The 13,172-nt window shown below is 41.2% G+C and overlaps 1 protein-coding gene across 5 annotated transcripts in view; it reads left to right on the forward strand.

The window, feature by feature from the left end:
• The window catches only part of PDGFD (platelet derived growth factor D), a 149,076-nt gene extending 136,854 nt beyond the window's left edge, over positions 1-12,222 (forward strand). For all 5 annotated transcript variants that reach the window (XM_051779857.1, XM_051779859.1, XM_051779858.1 and 2 more), the window contains one exon: positions 8,368-12,222. In XM_051779857.1, coding sequence (XP_051635817.1) covers positions 8,368-8,502 — 135 coding nt within the window. In that variant the 3' untranslated portion in view covers positions 8,503-12,222. The remainder of the gene's footprint in view (positions 1-8,367) is intronic.
• The last annotated feature ends 950 nt before the right edge of the window (positions 12,223-13,172 follow it).

The raw sequence follows: 13,172 nt of genomic DNA on the forward strand, positions 1-13,172 counted from the left end.
AGAAATCAGTTTCCCCATCTCATTGCTGTAACTGATGAGATGTGAAATGAGTTTCCGTAGGGAATAAGTGCTCTTAAGGTAGCAACCAGAATTTGTCAGAGTGCATAAACCTCCACAAACACAGTGCTGAGCAACACAGCTAAAAAGCATATAAGGAAAAAAGCAAAGTAGTGAAAGCTGATTGCATCTTTTGCCTACTTATTTTTCTCTCCTGAAAAGACTGATGTGTTTTTCACTGTCTATGAGGTGCTTCTTCCCTCACCCCCTCACCAGCCCCTTTTTGAAGCATTATGCGTCCATTCTAGTTTTATGTTGACTCCAGCTTGTCTGGTCTCTTCACAGAACATACATTCAATTAATTCTCAGAGACAAGGTTTAGATTAGTGTTAGGGTGGCAATTTCATAATCTTTGGTTTCCCTGAGAGGTGCAGCAGGCATCCCAGAGTGCACAATACTGTATCTTGGCACAAGTTGCTGGGACATAGAAACAGCTTTAACTGAACCCAACGATGTAAAGAAAAAACAAAACAGAGGGAATATTATAGGGGAGAAAAGAACAGGGAAGCAGGAGAGAAAATAAAAAAGTGACATGGAACTTCAGTAAGACAGAGGAGTTGCTGCAATGGAGTTAAGAAATGTAACTAATACATTTTGATGTTGTGGGGGCTTTTTTCTTTTTTTTTTCCTTTATTTTTTCAGAGAAATGAGAAGCAAACCTTTAGGAGGCACTTGAGAGAGCAGACAACAATTCTCACTCTGTCCTTACACAGGGAAACATAAGATAACTGGTCAAAAAAATATCCAAATGCTGCTGACACAACAAAGGGAATTTGCTAATGGATTAAAAAGAGCTAGAATCATCAAAGCAGTGTGCAAGGAATATGAGACCATAGTCTGATTGTTGTATGTCCTGGAGTTGATAGTACATGTATAAAGGAGATAAAAGGTTGTTATGGTAATAAAAGCACAGAATTAGCCTGAAAAAAGAGTTAATTCATAGAATATTAGACAAGAAGCAGTAATGGGATTTATTTGGAATGCAAATACAAGGAAACAGAATGAGTCAGAAATGACTGCTAGGTCATGGGATGAGCAGAGAGAGCACAGAAGTGCAGTGAGAGACAAAGGTTCATTTTTTACTAAATGAAAATGAAAGTTCTTGAGTTGACATCTGGGAGTTAAGCAAGTGAGACATCCTGTGATACGTGTTAAGACAGAGAGGCAATTTCTTAAGGAGGAACACCTGTATCTGGTTAGTGATGAAACAACAGCTGGAGCATAATACACACATAATTCCTGACAAGATCACCAAAAGTTAGGGTCTTGGTGTCACATATGTCAAAAACATCATAGCTTTAGCAACTGCTTCAGATGCCTCACTTTTAAGCCAGTTAATGTTTTCCCATCTTTGTTGTATTAAAACCAGGTGTTTTGTACTCATACAAATAAAAAAAATAGAAATAATAATCCCATCTACACTTAATAATCCCTTAGTTTGCATGCTACCTCTGATCAGCAAACCAACTCTTTTTTCTTGTCCCTAAACACCCTGTAATTTTCTCTGGTAAGAAAGAATACATCTTTGGGTCTATGTCATTGTTTTAGGCTCTGTTCCTACTAAAGGTCCTTATGCTAAATTATGAACCACATTCCCATAATGCTTGGTTTCTTATACTCAAAGCACAGCTAAACTGTGTATGACCTTTGGATTAGATAACTTTCAAAAATTGAAGAGTAAGATTTTTTACGTCTATCAGAACTTGGATCTGTGATGAATGTTTTGCACTTTTGATGCTTCCTCTTTTATGAATCTCAGACAAATATAATTTGGTTTGCATGCTAGAATGATGGTATTTTTAGATGTGCAGAAGAAGATTAGATAATGCTGCATAGCAGAATTTTAAAATAAGTTCTTCAAAGTACAAGTTTCACTATCTAAAATAGCGTCTTTAGTTGTTCACCATCTTCTGTCACTAGAATATGTGCTGGGTCAGGAACTGGCTCGAGGGCCGGGCCCAGAGAGTGCTGGTGAACGGAGCTGCATCCAGTTGTCAGCCAGTCATCCAGTGGTGTTCCCCAGGGGTCAGTGCTGGGCCCAGTCCTTTTTAATATCTTTATCAATGATTTAGATGAGGGGATTGAGTCCATCATCAGCAAATTTGCAGATGTCACCAAGTTGGGAGGGAGTGTCGACCTGCCAGAAGGCAGGAGGGCTCTGCAGAGGGATCTGGATAGACTGGAGAGATGGGCTGACTCCAATGGAATGAAGTTCAACAAGGCCAAGTGCCGGGTCCTGCACTTTGGCCACAACAACCCCCTGCAGTGCTACAGGCTGGGGACAGTGGCTGGAGAGCAGCCAGGTGGAAAGGGACCTCGGGGTGCTGATCGACAGGAGGCTGAACATGAGCCAGCAGCGTGCCCAGGTGGCCAAGAAGGCCAATGGCATCCTGGCCTGGATCAGGAATAGTGTGGCCAGCAGGACCAGGGAAGTGATTCTTCCCCTGGACTCAGCACTGGTGAGGACACACCTTGAGTATTGTGTTCAGCTCTGGGCCCCTCAGTTCAGGAAGGATATTGAGGTGCTGGAGCAGGTCCAGAGAAGAGCAACGAGGCTGGTGAAGGGACTTGAGCACAAGTCCTATGAGGAGAGGCTGAGGGTGCTGGGGTTGTTTAGTCTGGAGAAGAGAAGGCTTAGAGGCACCTCATCACTCTCTTCAGCTACCTGAAGGGAGGTTGTAGCCAGGTGGGGGTTGGTCTCTTCTCCCAGGCAACCAACAATAGGACAAGGGGACATGGGCTCAAGCTCTGCCAGGGGAGGTTTAGGTTAGATGTTAGGAAGAAATTCTTTACAGAGAGGGTTATCAGGCATTGGAACGGCCTACCCAGAGAGGTGGTGGATTCACCATCCCTGGAGGTTTTTAAAAAGAGATTGGATGTGGCCCTTAGTGCCATGATATAGTAATTGGAGTTGGATCAGGGGTTGGACTTGATGATCTTGGAGGTCTTTTCCAACCCAATCTATTCTATGATTCTATGATTCTATGGTTCTAGTTAGATATTTGGTAAGTCATAGTCATGTTATTGAATATCTGTGGTCTTCTTAAGCTAATCAGAAAGAAAAAAACACTGAGTTTTGTCTGAGGCTTGATATTTCCATTGGTGTTTGAACTACTGGTTAAGAAATTAAAAAAGAGTATCACTATTTTGCCTAATAAGTAAAGTATGTGAAGTAAAAAAATGGCTATGAGGAACTGGATACCCCCTCTTTTTTAAGTGTTGACTGTGTTTCCTATCACTCTTTGCTTTTTAGTACAATAAAAGTCAGCCATGGACTGTCATGGCTAAATGACTTCAAAGGTCAATGATACCTGGTTAGGACCATCAGCAAATGCTGAAAGGATGGTTCACCTCATCTGGCTCTACCCATCTAAAGCTGCAAGTCCAAGCTTTGGGCTCCTTTCCTGGTTACCAAAGATAGACTCACCAGAGGTGGGTGTTTCAGGTGACTCATTCTCTGGAGTCGCTGCTTTGTTGTGGCTTCTACTGGAGACATGCCAGGTATGGGTCAGGGTGAACAGGTTATCTCCAGCTGGGTCCTTTTCCTGGCAGTCATCACCACTCTGCTCTCCTCAGCCCCTGATCTTGAAGTGTTCTTACAGATCTGCTGAGATGATAGGGGCCGTCAGCCCTGACCTCCTGTGCTCCACAGGACACTGGAGAGCACCCTGCTACCTCCAGAGCATGACCCAAGTTGGTACTGTACACCTCCTGGAAACAGGCTGGAAACCCCAGAGTTCCTTGGAGAGCTGTCGAGGTGATGAGTTGGCCTGACTTAAACAAATGTGCCCTAATTCCACTTCAATGACTTCTGGCTTCAGCTTCCAGATCCTGGTTTTTGCGATGGCTTTGCTCTCCCATTTAAAGACGCTTTCAAAAGCTGGCATCCAAATTCAATACATGATCAATGAACAAGATTGCTGGCAAGGAAATTTTTGTAAGCATTTTCTTTATATTTCCTACAGCACCACTCTGAAGGGAATTATGCAGTGGCTACAGTCATCTCACCTTGAAACTTCTCAGATGCTCAGGCATATCTACAAAGTAAAATGCCATCCAGCATATTGGTGTGCTCTTATGGGGATTTCTGCAAAAAACCTGTCCTGTTCCCCTTTTTTTATATTATCTATAAACAACAAATCCACCTCAGAAGCTAAATAATCTGTCTTGATTTTATCTGTTTTAATAGTTTTATGATCATAATTTATTCAGTGTTTGATGAGAGGGATATGGCTGTAGTTATATGCTCTTTGTGAGGCAATCTGAAGAGCTGAGGCACCACAGTTTGATGAGTAGTGACAGACATTGATTCTTTAATTTGAAAACTGCAAGGTTATTCTTCTTTTCCACCCACACAAAAAAAAAAACCTTTTGAGCATTCCAGACCTTGTCATATCTATATTTTCTTACAGCTACTGATCCCATCTAAAAAGGAGCAATAAAGTTTCCTGAGCAGGATTTCTTTGAACCGTTTCCATTAATTCAGTAGCTCCTCACCTTTAAGGACCTGACCATGTGATGAATAAACAGCAGCTATTTTCAGAATAAAGAGTTTTCTTTCACCTACTGTGGTCACCAGAAATGGCCTTTCCTTCCAGGGAATTTTCAATTCTCTTATATTTAGCTGAAAATAAAACTATTAGGTAGATATGAGACAGAGAGTTTTGAATATCAGTTCTGTGATCAGCTGTTAAAGCAGTTCTACGGAGGGATCTGGACAGGCTGGATTGATGGGCTAAGGCCAACTGTATGAGGTTCAACAAGGCCAAATGCCGGGTCCTGCACTTGGGTCACACCAACCTCAGGCAGTGCTGCAGGCTGGGGGCAGTGTCTGGAAAGCTGCCCAGAGGGAAAAGAGCTCGGGGTGCTTGTCAACAGCTGCTGAACATGAGCTCGAATCCTGTGTTCAGTTTTGGGCCCCCAGTCCAAGAGAGGCATTGAGGTGCTGGAGCAAGTCCAGAGAAGGGCAGTAATGCTGGTGAAGGGTCTGGAGCACAGGTCTGATGAGGAGCAGCTGAGGGAGCTGGGGTTGTTCATCGTGGAGAAAAGGAGTCTCACGGGGGACCTTATCACTCTCTACAACTACTTGAAAGGAGGTTGTAGCAAGGTGGGGGTTGGTCTCTTCTCACAGGTAACAAGTGACAGGAAAAGACGAAATGGTCTTAAGTTTCACCAGGGGACATTTAGATCAGATATGAGGGAAAATTTCTTCACTGCAAGGGTGGTCAAACATTGAAACAGGATGCCCAGGGAAGTGGTCACCATCGCTGGATGTGTTTAAAAAGCATGTGGATGTGGCATTAGAGGACACAATTTAGTGGTTGACTTGGCAGTGCTGGGTTAACAGTTGGACCTGATGATCTCGGAGGTCTCTCCCAGCCTAAATGATTCTATGATTCTATAATTTCAGCTGTGTTCAATCACTGCTTTCCTATCTGGTGAAGTGTTTGACAGTTCATTTTCTTATCAGCAAAGCCCATATACTGTGCTCATGCTTCTTAATAAAAAACACAGGGAAAGTCCCCAAGCTGTCAGATGGTCTGTTAACTTAAATACAGTCCACATCTTTGCTCTCATCCCATTGCCTACTTTCATTTGCTCTCAATTGGAAAAATCAGGTCTAGCTACCCATGACCTTGCAAAGTGCCAGTCATCTGGATTTGTCAGATTTTGCTGGAATGGTTCTTTAAATAAGGAATTTTATCATGGGTTCAATGTTAGCATTTGTACTTGATTTTAAAAATATGTTTTCTTTAAAAAAGCGTCTTTGGAGCTGTGGTCTATTTTTATCTCTGTAGGAATTGCAACAACCTGATTGGGTTCAATTCCTTTGTGTTTTGGGTAACTGTGTGGTACAGCATATTGTCCTGTGTCCATCAGGATTTATTGCATGTATCGATGCAGTCAATGTTTCAAATAATTTGAAAGATACAATATTTTTGTTGCTTAAAAAAAAACCAAACAAAAAACATGTCTCTGTGTTTCTAAGAGGGAAAAGTAATTCTATTTTTCCAACACAATAAAGTAGCAGGTCTATGCCTTGCCTAGGCACAGTTCTTCGTCTCAGTATTACATAGGCTAAATATAAAGTTTATCACAAAAGGGAGGACAAAATAATAGACTGTGTTCAGCACTAATCACTTTTGTTATATCCCATGACTTTTCTAGCCTCAAGACATTAATGGTAGAGAATGAATGGTATCATCCCAAATGTTGCTAACCTGTCTGCCCTTCCCCAACTACTCTGCACAGCATCTATGGTTCTCCTTTGGCAAGTCATTCACACTTACTTCTGGGGATTTTCTAATTCTGTTGAAAATGCTAATACTTTGTTAATGTGGTATGCAGTCTCTGTCCTTTCCAAACCATCTCAATGCTTGTGTGGTGTTACAATGTCAAAGTACAGAAAGTATATTGTAAAGAAAAAAAAGGATTGTTGAGTAACAGTATGATCTACAGTTAGGGGACCTGTTATTTAAGGCAGAAGTGTGGGTGTTTCAGAGGTTGAGGTGCTAAAGATGTCTTGGTCCCACTTCCCATTTGTCCAGTGACTTTGGTAGGTCATACACTTAACAGATGTCTCTCCCTCTTTTTAACAAGAAAGAGAAATCTAGCTGATCTAGCAGTCACTTGGCCAAGCTAGCATGAGTCACATCAGCCTGCCAGGAGGTGAGACATGCTAGCTCTAGAACCTTACCAGTGCACGGTTTCTGGACTGAAGGGCTTGAGGCCAGACTGAGCTGAACCTACCCACCTGCTTACCGCCAGCTGTGGAGCTGTAGCCTTGCTATCTCCATGTCCTGCTCCCCATCAGTAAATAAGTGATTTCAAAATGGAAAGGATCTGGCAGTTTTTCTACTGATGTGTTGCAGAGCCTCGAGCAAATCAGTTTCAGATTCTCCATCTATGCAAGTTTGATAATTATACATATCTCTCTGGGCAATGTGCTGTGAGATTTGGGAAGAAAAATGCTTTAGGAGATTTAGGGTGTTCTTAATCTTAACTCATTCATTGTGCCTAATCCAAACTAGTATTTAAGCTTCAGGACTGAAATTATAAATTAATATATCTTTTGTTAAACTACTGTAGGCCACGAACAGCAAACTAATGAAACAAAACAGATTTTCTCCCCTCAACCTATGTCCCCATGCTAGTGTGGGTATGACGTCTTACACAGCAACTCAGCCTCCAGTGGTGGGCTCACAAAGCATGTCCCTGCAAACCACCATCCTCCTCAGCTTTTCCAGTCCATGGTTTACATGCGCTACCACAGAAGATTAGATAGGATGCAACATTATGGGTCTTATGCACATATTCACAAGATCATTTTCAGAGAATCATAGGTTCGTATCATAATACGGGTTGGAAGGCATCTCTGAGGGTCATCTAGCCCAATTGCTGATTAAAAGCAGGGAGAATTTACAAGCTAGATGAGGTTGCTCGGGGTCTCATCCTGTTAATTCTGTCTGTCTTCAAGGTTTCTACAGCCTCTCTAGACAACCTGCTCCAATGTTTTAAACACTCAGTATTTTCTTCCTTATACTCAAATAGGATTTTTTTGGTTGCAACTTGTGCCTCTTTCTCATTTTTCTCTTTTTTTTTTGTGACCTACAACCCCCTTTCTTAGGGGTCTCTATCTTGCCTATCTAGATTTTTTTCAGAAGCCTCTTGTATGATGTATACTTACCTCGGAAATAATTTTGTTTACTTGTTTGTTTAAGATTATTCACAGTAAATTCTTCAGAAATCATTTAGGTTGAGGCAGAGATTTTTAATATAAGCCAGTAGAAGTCAGATTCCACAGAAACTCGATGAGATCTCGCACATATTTTGTGTAAGCTCCCTCATCTCCTTTTGTCTTCCACAAGTATTTAATTTTTGAGACAATTCTAATGATATGTGCTTCAGAAATTTCAAATTGCACAAAAAAATTACTTGTTCTTTAGAGGAGAAATATTATACAATGGAGAGAAGGGGCAGAGCAACTCAAATATGTATGGGACTGCAAAGATGAGCCAAAGGAAATATGCTTGATAATTCACATGCAAAGGAGCAACTCTGGATATGGTTAGGAGACTGCATGATATAAAGATACCTGATGTAGAAAATAATCCAGTCTGTCAAAGCTCCAGGACAAACAGTACAGTAAGATGTCAAAGAGTGCAAAGAAAAATCTGGAAGTAAAACAAAAAATGTATCCAAATTAATGCTGGCCATTAAGGACTGTTGGTGCCCTCAGGGCCCCAGCACTCTCATCCTCAAATTTCCAACAGTGTTTTCTAATCAATGCATTTCTGTTGATCCTCCCAGGTGCTGAAATTCATCCCTGAAGCTGGGCATACCAGAAGAAAAGGCAGAATCAGGAACAACATGGCCTTAGTTGATATACAGCTGGATCACCATGAGCGTTGTGATTGCATCTGCAGTTCAAGACCACCCCGATAAAAAAAAAAAAAAAAAGAGAAAAAAAAAGAAAGAAAGAGAGAGGAAGAAAGAAAGAAACAAACAAAAAAAAAAAGACACACTAATTGCATTTTACCGGATGTTTACTTTTAAGCAGGATTGCTCTGAGGACCTTTACTCGCTAATCATTTGAAATTTGCTACTAGCCTGCCTTTGCAATTAGCAAACATGATCTCTCTGTTTCAGCATAGCTGTGCTGATTAGTGCCATGGCAACTAAACAGGTATATCATAGGTTTATATATCAGCATCCAAGAATATAAGATTATGGTTATCTGTAGCTAGATTCTGAGGGTTGAGATTTTAAAAGCTCAGTTGCAGTCCTTAGGCACACAATGCGTACTGAAATTAAACACCAGGTGCATAGGTATTTGTTGTAGCTGGCAATGAATCATAGAATCGTAGAATCATATAATCAGCTGGGTTGGAAAGGACCTCTGAGATCATCAAGTCCAGCTCTTGATCCACTACCACCACGGTTACTAGACCATAGCACTAAGTGCCACATCCAGTCTCATCTTAAAAACCTCCAGGGACGGAGAATCCACCACTTCCCTGGGCAGCCAATTCCAATGCCTGATTACCCTCTCTGTAAAGAATTTCTTCTTAATATCTAACCTAAACCTCCCCTGGCACAGCTTAAAACCATGCCCTCTTGTCATACTGATAGCTGCCTGGGAGAAGAGACCAACTCCCACCTGGCTACAACCTCCGTTCAGGGAGTTGTAGGTTGAAATAGCTTTGTGTTTGCTTCTCACTCACCAGCTCCTACACTCAAATTCTGCTGCCATTTCTACCTCCTCAGCTCTCCTGGTAGTCAGTAGGGTTTTGTGGGTATAAACGAAGAGAGAATTTGAGCCTGTATGAGTGCAAAATTTGCCCCACTCTCAGAGGGACCTTCCCAGCATTCTGGCCCAGCAGAGTGAGACAGAATGCAGAAAATCCATCACTACATGAAATAACACACCAGTAAAGTCAAATCTCACTGTTTGTACTTGAGCAAATCATGTGCTGAAATTAGCTTTGCATAAGCCAGGACACTGATGGTGGTAGGGGGGTGTGGAGGCTGGTGCTTTTCCCCTGGTGACTCCATGGGAGCCATTGCCCAGGCGCTTCTGCAAGAGAGGGCCCCCCCCCCTCGGTCCCCAGGTGAATCCCTGTAGGCTGGGACTGATTCTGGTCACTGTCTGCCTGGTCTGGACTCCTACTCCTTGCCCAGAGTGGCCCACAGTTGCCCAGGAGGAGTCCCCTCTACACAAAAAGGGAGACAGCCCTCCTCTTGTATCCTCTTCACAGCAGTTTGAGGAGATGGAGGAGATGAAGATAGGGCACTTGTTTGTTGAAAATATTGATTTGTTTTGCAGTTGTGTTACTGAGAAACAAAACTGTGTTTGAGATTTAATTATCATTATTTGGTTTGGGGTTTGCTTGTTTGTTTGTTTGTTTTAAATATGGATTATTATAACTTTGTCATATACGCATTAATTTTAGTTATCTGAGGTTAGTTGTCGCATTCCAGCTCTGTGTATTGCCATGGGTAAACTGTTGACAGTGAATCTCTTTTTGATTGCATTTTTCTGAAGCACATTAACTCATTAAGCAATGTCTGTCTGTCATGGAAAATGTGCATCATTTGTTAATTTGCAGAAGAATATTATTAAACAGCACCTCATAATAAAATTAGCACTTTAAAAGCTACAGCATAACTTCCTATGGCTTTTAAAATAATATGAAAGTGCTCTAACTGAAAAAGGAAAAAAAATCCTTCCAAACTAGCTTTAAGGATTTTTAAATGCTGCTCCAAAAGTGCAAAAATACAGGCAGATTTAAGTCTGGTGAAAAATTGGAGTTTTGATCATGAATGTAACAGAGGGAATAGGGTGACACATTTAATGGCTGAGGTTTTGTATTTAATAGTAGACATAGGCTGCATTGAATCATCCATGTTGCCTCGTGTCCTTCTGTCTCTCTGAAAGAGTGAAGTAGTTCTACAGTAGTGAGTTATAATTAGTGGAAACTGGCAAGTGATATAAAGTAGTATAAGGCTTTCAAACCAGTATGTTTTAGCACTCTACAGGTTTGTTACAAAAGTGTTCTAATATTCTGACTTACCCTCTTCATCAGCTCAAGTATTTTGTGATTTTTTTGTAATTTTAGCAAAACTTTGCTGAAAGATCCTTTAGAAATGTTGTGTTACTTTCTTTCCTGTGCTTTAGCCTTTGAGATTCAGAAAGTTTGGGGGTTTGTTATTTATATTAATTTTTCCTCTCTGGCTCCCAGATGTCTATTTAAAAATGCTCCTGAATGCTTACTTGGGAAGTGATTCATCACTTTTCAAAGCAATTCGCATTAAAGAAAAGTCCTGTAACCAAAGATTACCAGCTTTATTTTGTAGTTCAGGGTTATTTAAAGAACATCTCATACTTTTTCTGTCTCTAGCTTAATAACAAGATTGACCCAGCCCTTCCATAATTTTTAGCTAAGTTTGGAAGAAATTTGCATGCGAGACCTTGGCAGTATGGATTGTTTTTAAGACAGTTGTACTCCAGTGTATATCACTGACTGAATTATGCCTGACTTCTAGTTAGCATTGGTTGTAGGAAACATCAGTTTCACAAGGCTTTGTGCTCTGAGTGGTCCTTAATTCACACCCCCAGGGAAAGCTGTGCAGCAGGCACCCACTGGGCCAGGCGTGTACCACACACCACTACCTGCTCACTCAGTACCACCCCAACAGCCACGTGTTGAGAGGGGTGTTTATGCCTCCTAATCCGGGGATCCAGCCACATCTGAGAGCCTGAGTTACCCCTACGGGCATTTGGGAGAGACTCTCCCATAATTTACCTTAGCCCCAAGGCTGAAATAGCCCAGTGTGGAGTTTTCTTTCTCTTTTGACTGTATAGAAAGATTAGAAATCTGATTTGGACATAAGTGATACACAGAGGTAGATAGTGTGAAAACTCCTTTTGAAGACTGAACAGTTGATAGTTCAGCTGACTGAACTAGATAAAGGCAGCAGTGGATGCCAGGGTCCAGCAGAAAAATTCAGATAAAGGTAAAAAAATCCTCTTGCCTAATGATGGGTTTACTTTCTTAGATATAGGCTAAACTTGTCGCAAAATTTAAAGTATTACTCCAGGGACACTTAGTAATTAATGGAGCCATTCACTGCTTCAAGCTGCCATACAGACAGCGTGCACCCGACCACTGCAGGAGGGTCAAAGATGGGCTTTGTTTTGCAGTGTGGGTGTGCTAACATACATGTGAACTAAGAAAAAGTCCCCAGGACCCTAGCCCTAAGCTTCAGTGACTCTGGTGAAACCAAATATCAGCAAATTTTTTCCTTTTTATTTATTAGCAGAAATTGCAAAGGTGTTTCTCCATACTTTTTTTCCCTCTTTTGTCCATGTAATAATTATCTTGTTTACATACTATTTTAACTTAAAGATCAAAGCTATTAAGAAACCTAATCTCGTTCAGTTTTATTGGTGGAATTGGAACCCTCCAAAATAAATATATTTTCAAAGGCAATTCAGAAAGAGTCCTAATTTCAAACCACTTGTTAGCTTTTTATTTACTATATTCTTCTGGGATAGAGTCTACTTTCTCAAGTGCAATCTATGTATATTTTTTTGTTATCTCAGTTAAATGCAGCTTTCCTAGCAGTACATTTTACTTTATGCAATATGTAATGTGTCTTATCTTGATGAAAAAAATAAATACTGCTTTTGAAAGATACTCTGAGTGATTATTCATAATTCAGATGAGTCAAAACCTGTGATTTACTGAAAGACATTTCCACAACATGACATCATCCATACTACTCACAAGGTCTCCTTTTGAATTTTAGCAGTCATTCCCAGGAGCATCAGGGAAGGACCAAAGTGCAATTTTGGGATAATGGAGTTTGAGCCCCCGAGCTGGCAGAGCTGACAGCTTCCTTGTGAAGCAGCAGCACTGTGACAGCAGCACAGCATTTCTTATAACTGGATTAGGGTGCACACCCATTTTTGGTGCTGATCTCCAGCCCCTGCAGACTTGACTTGGTTCCCGCAGAGATGTCCTCTCTTGTCTTACTGTAGCTACTCCTTACTGACAAAGGAACCTGGTGCAGAAGATCTGCACCTCACCTGAACAAGGGCAGAGCTAAGCATCCAATGTGTTCAGGGCAGCTCTTGAGGTGACCAAATTTGAGCTGTGCTTGTGAGTGTGGGCATTTACCTCAGCTTTGCCAGAAGCAGATTTTGCTGTGTTACATCTGGAACATAAGTTTCATAGCTTTGGTAACTACTTTTCAATTTAAGATTCTTGTGTTAAGCTGAAGCTACCATAGACCTTCACTGGGTCTTGTACTGAAAAAAAGATATGAAATTTTTGCCAAATTAATTCTTCAGTGGCTAGATCCCCTGTCTGATAAGGGAAATACAGCAATCTGGGGACCCAGGTTGGAGCCTGTCCTTATGCATGAGCACCTTTTTCTGTATGGTAATGCCACTGACCTGAAATAGTCAGCCATTCAGCATATTTATCACCTGTGGTTTGGTACTTGTTACTCAGAGGGAAAATTAATACAAATACTTTCCTTTTTCTTTTTTCCAAGACAGTCGGAAGAGAAATTTTCTAACAAAGGAAGCAGTTATCTTGTGTACAGGG

Source organism: Manacus candei, unplaced genomic scaffold (assembly GCF_025592945.1).
Source record: "Manacus candei isolate 608988 ecotype Guabito, Panama unplaced genomic scaffold, ASM2559294v1 h1tg000014l, whole genome shotgun sequence".
Taxonomy (NCBI): domain Eukaryota; kingdom Metazoa; phylum Chordata; class Aves; order Passeriformes; family Pipridae; genus Manacus; species Manacus candei.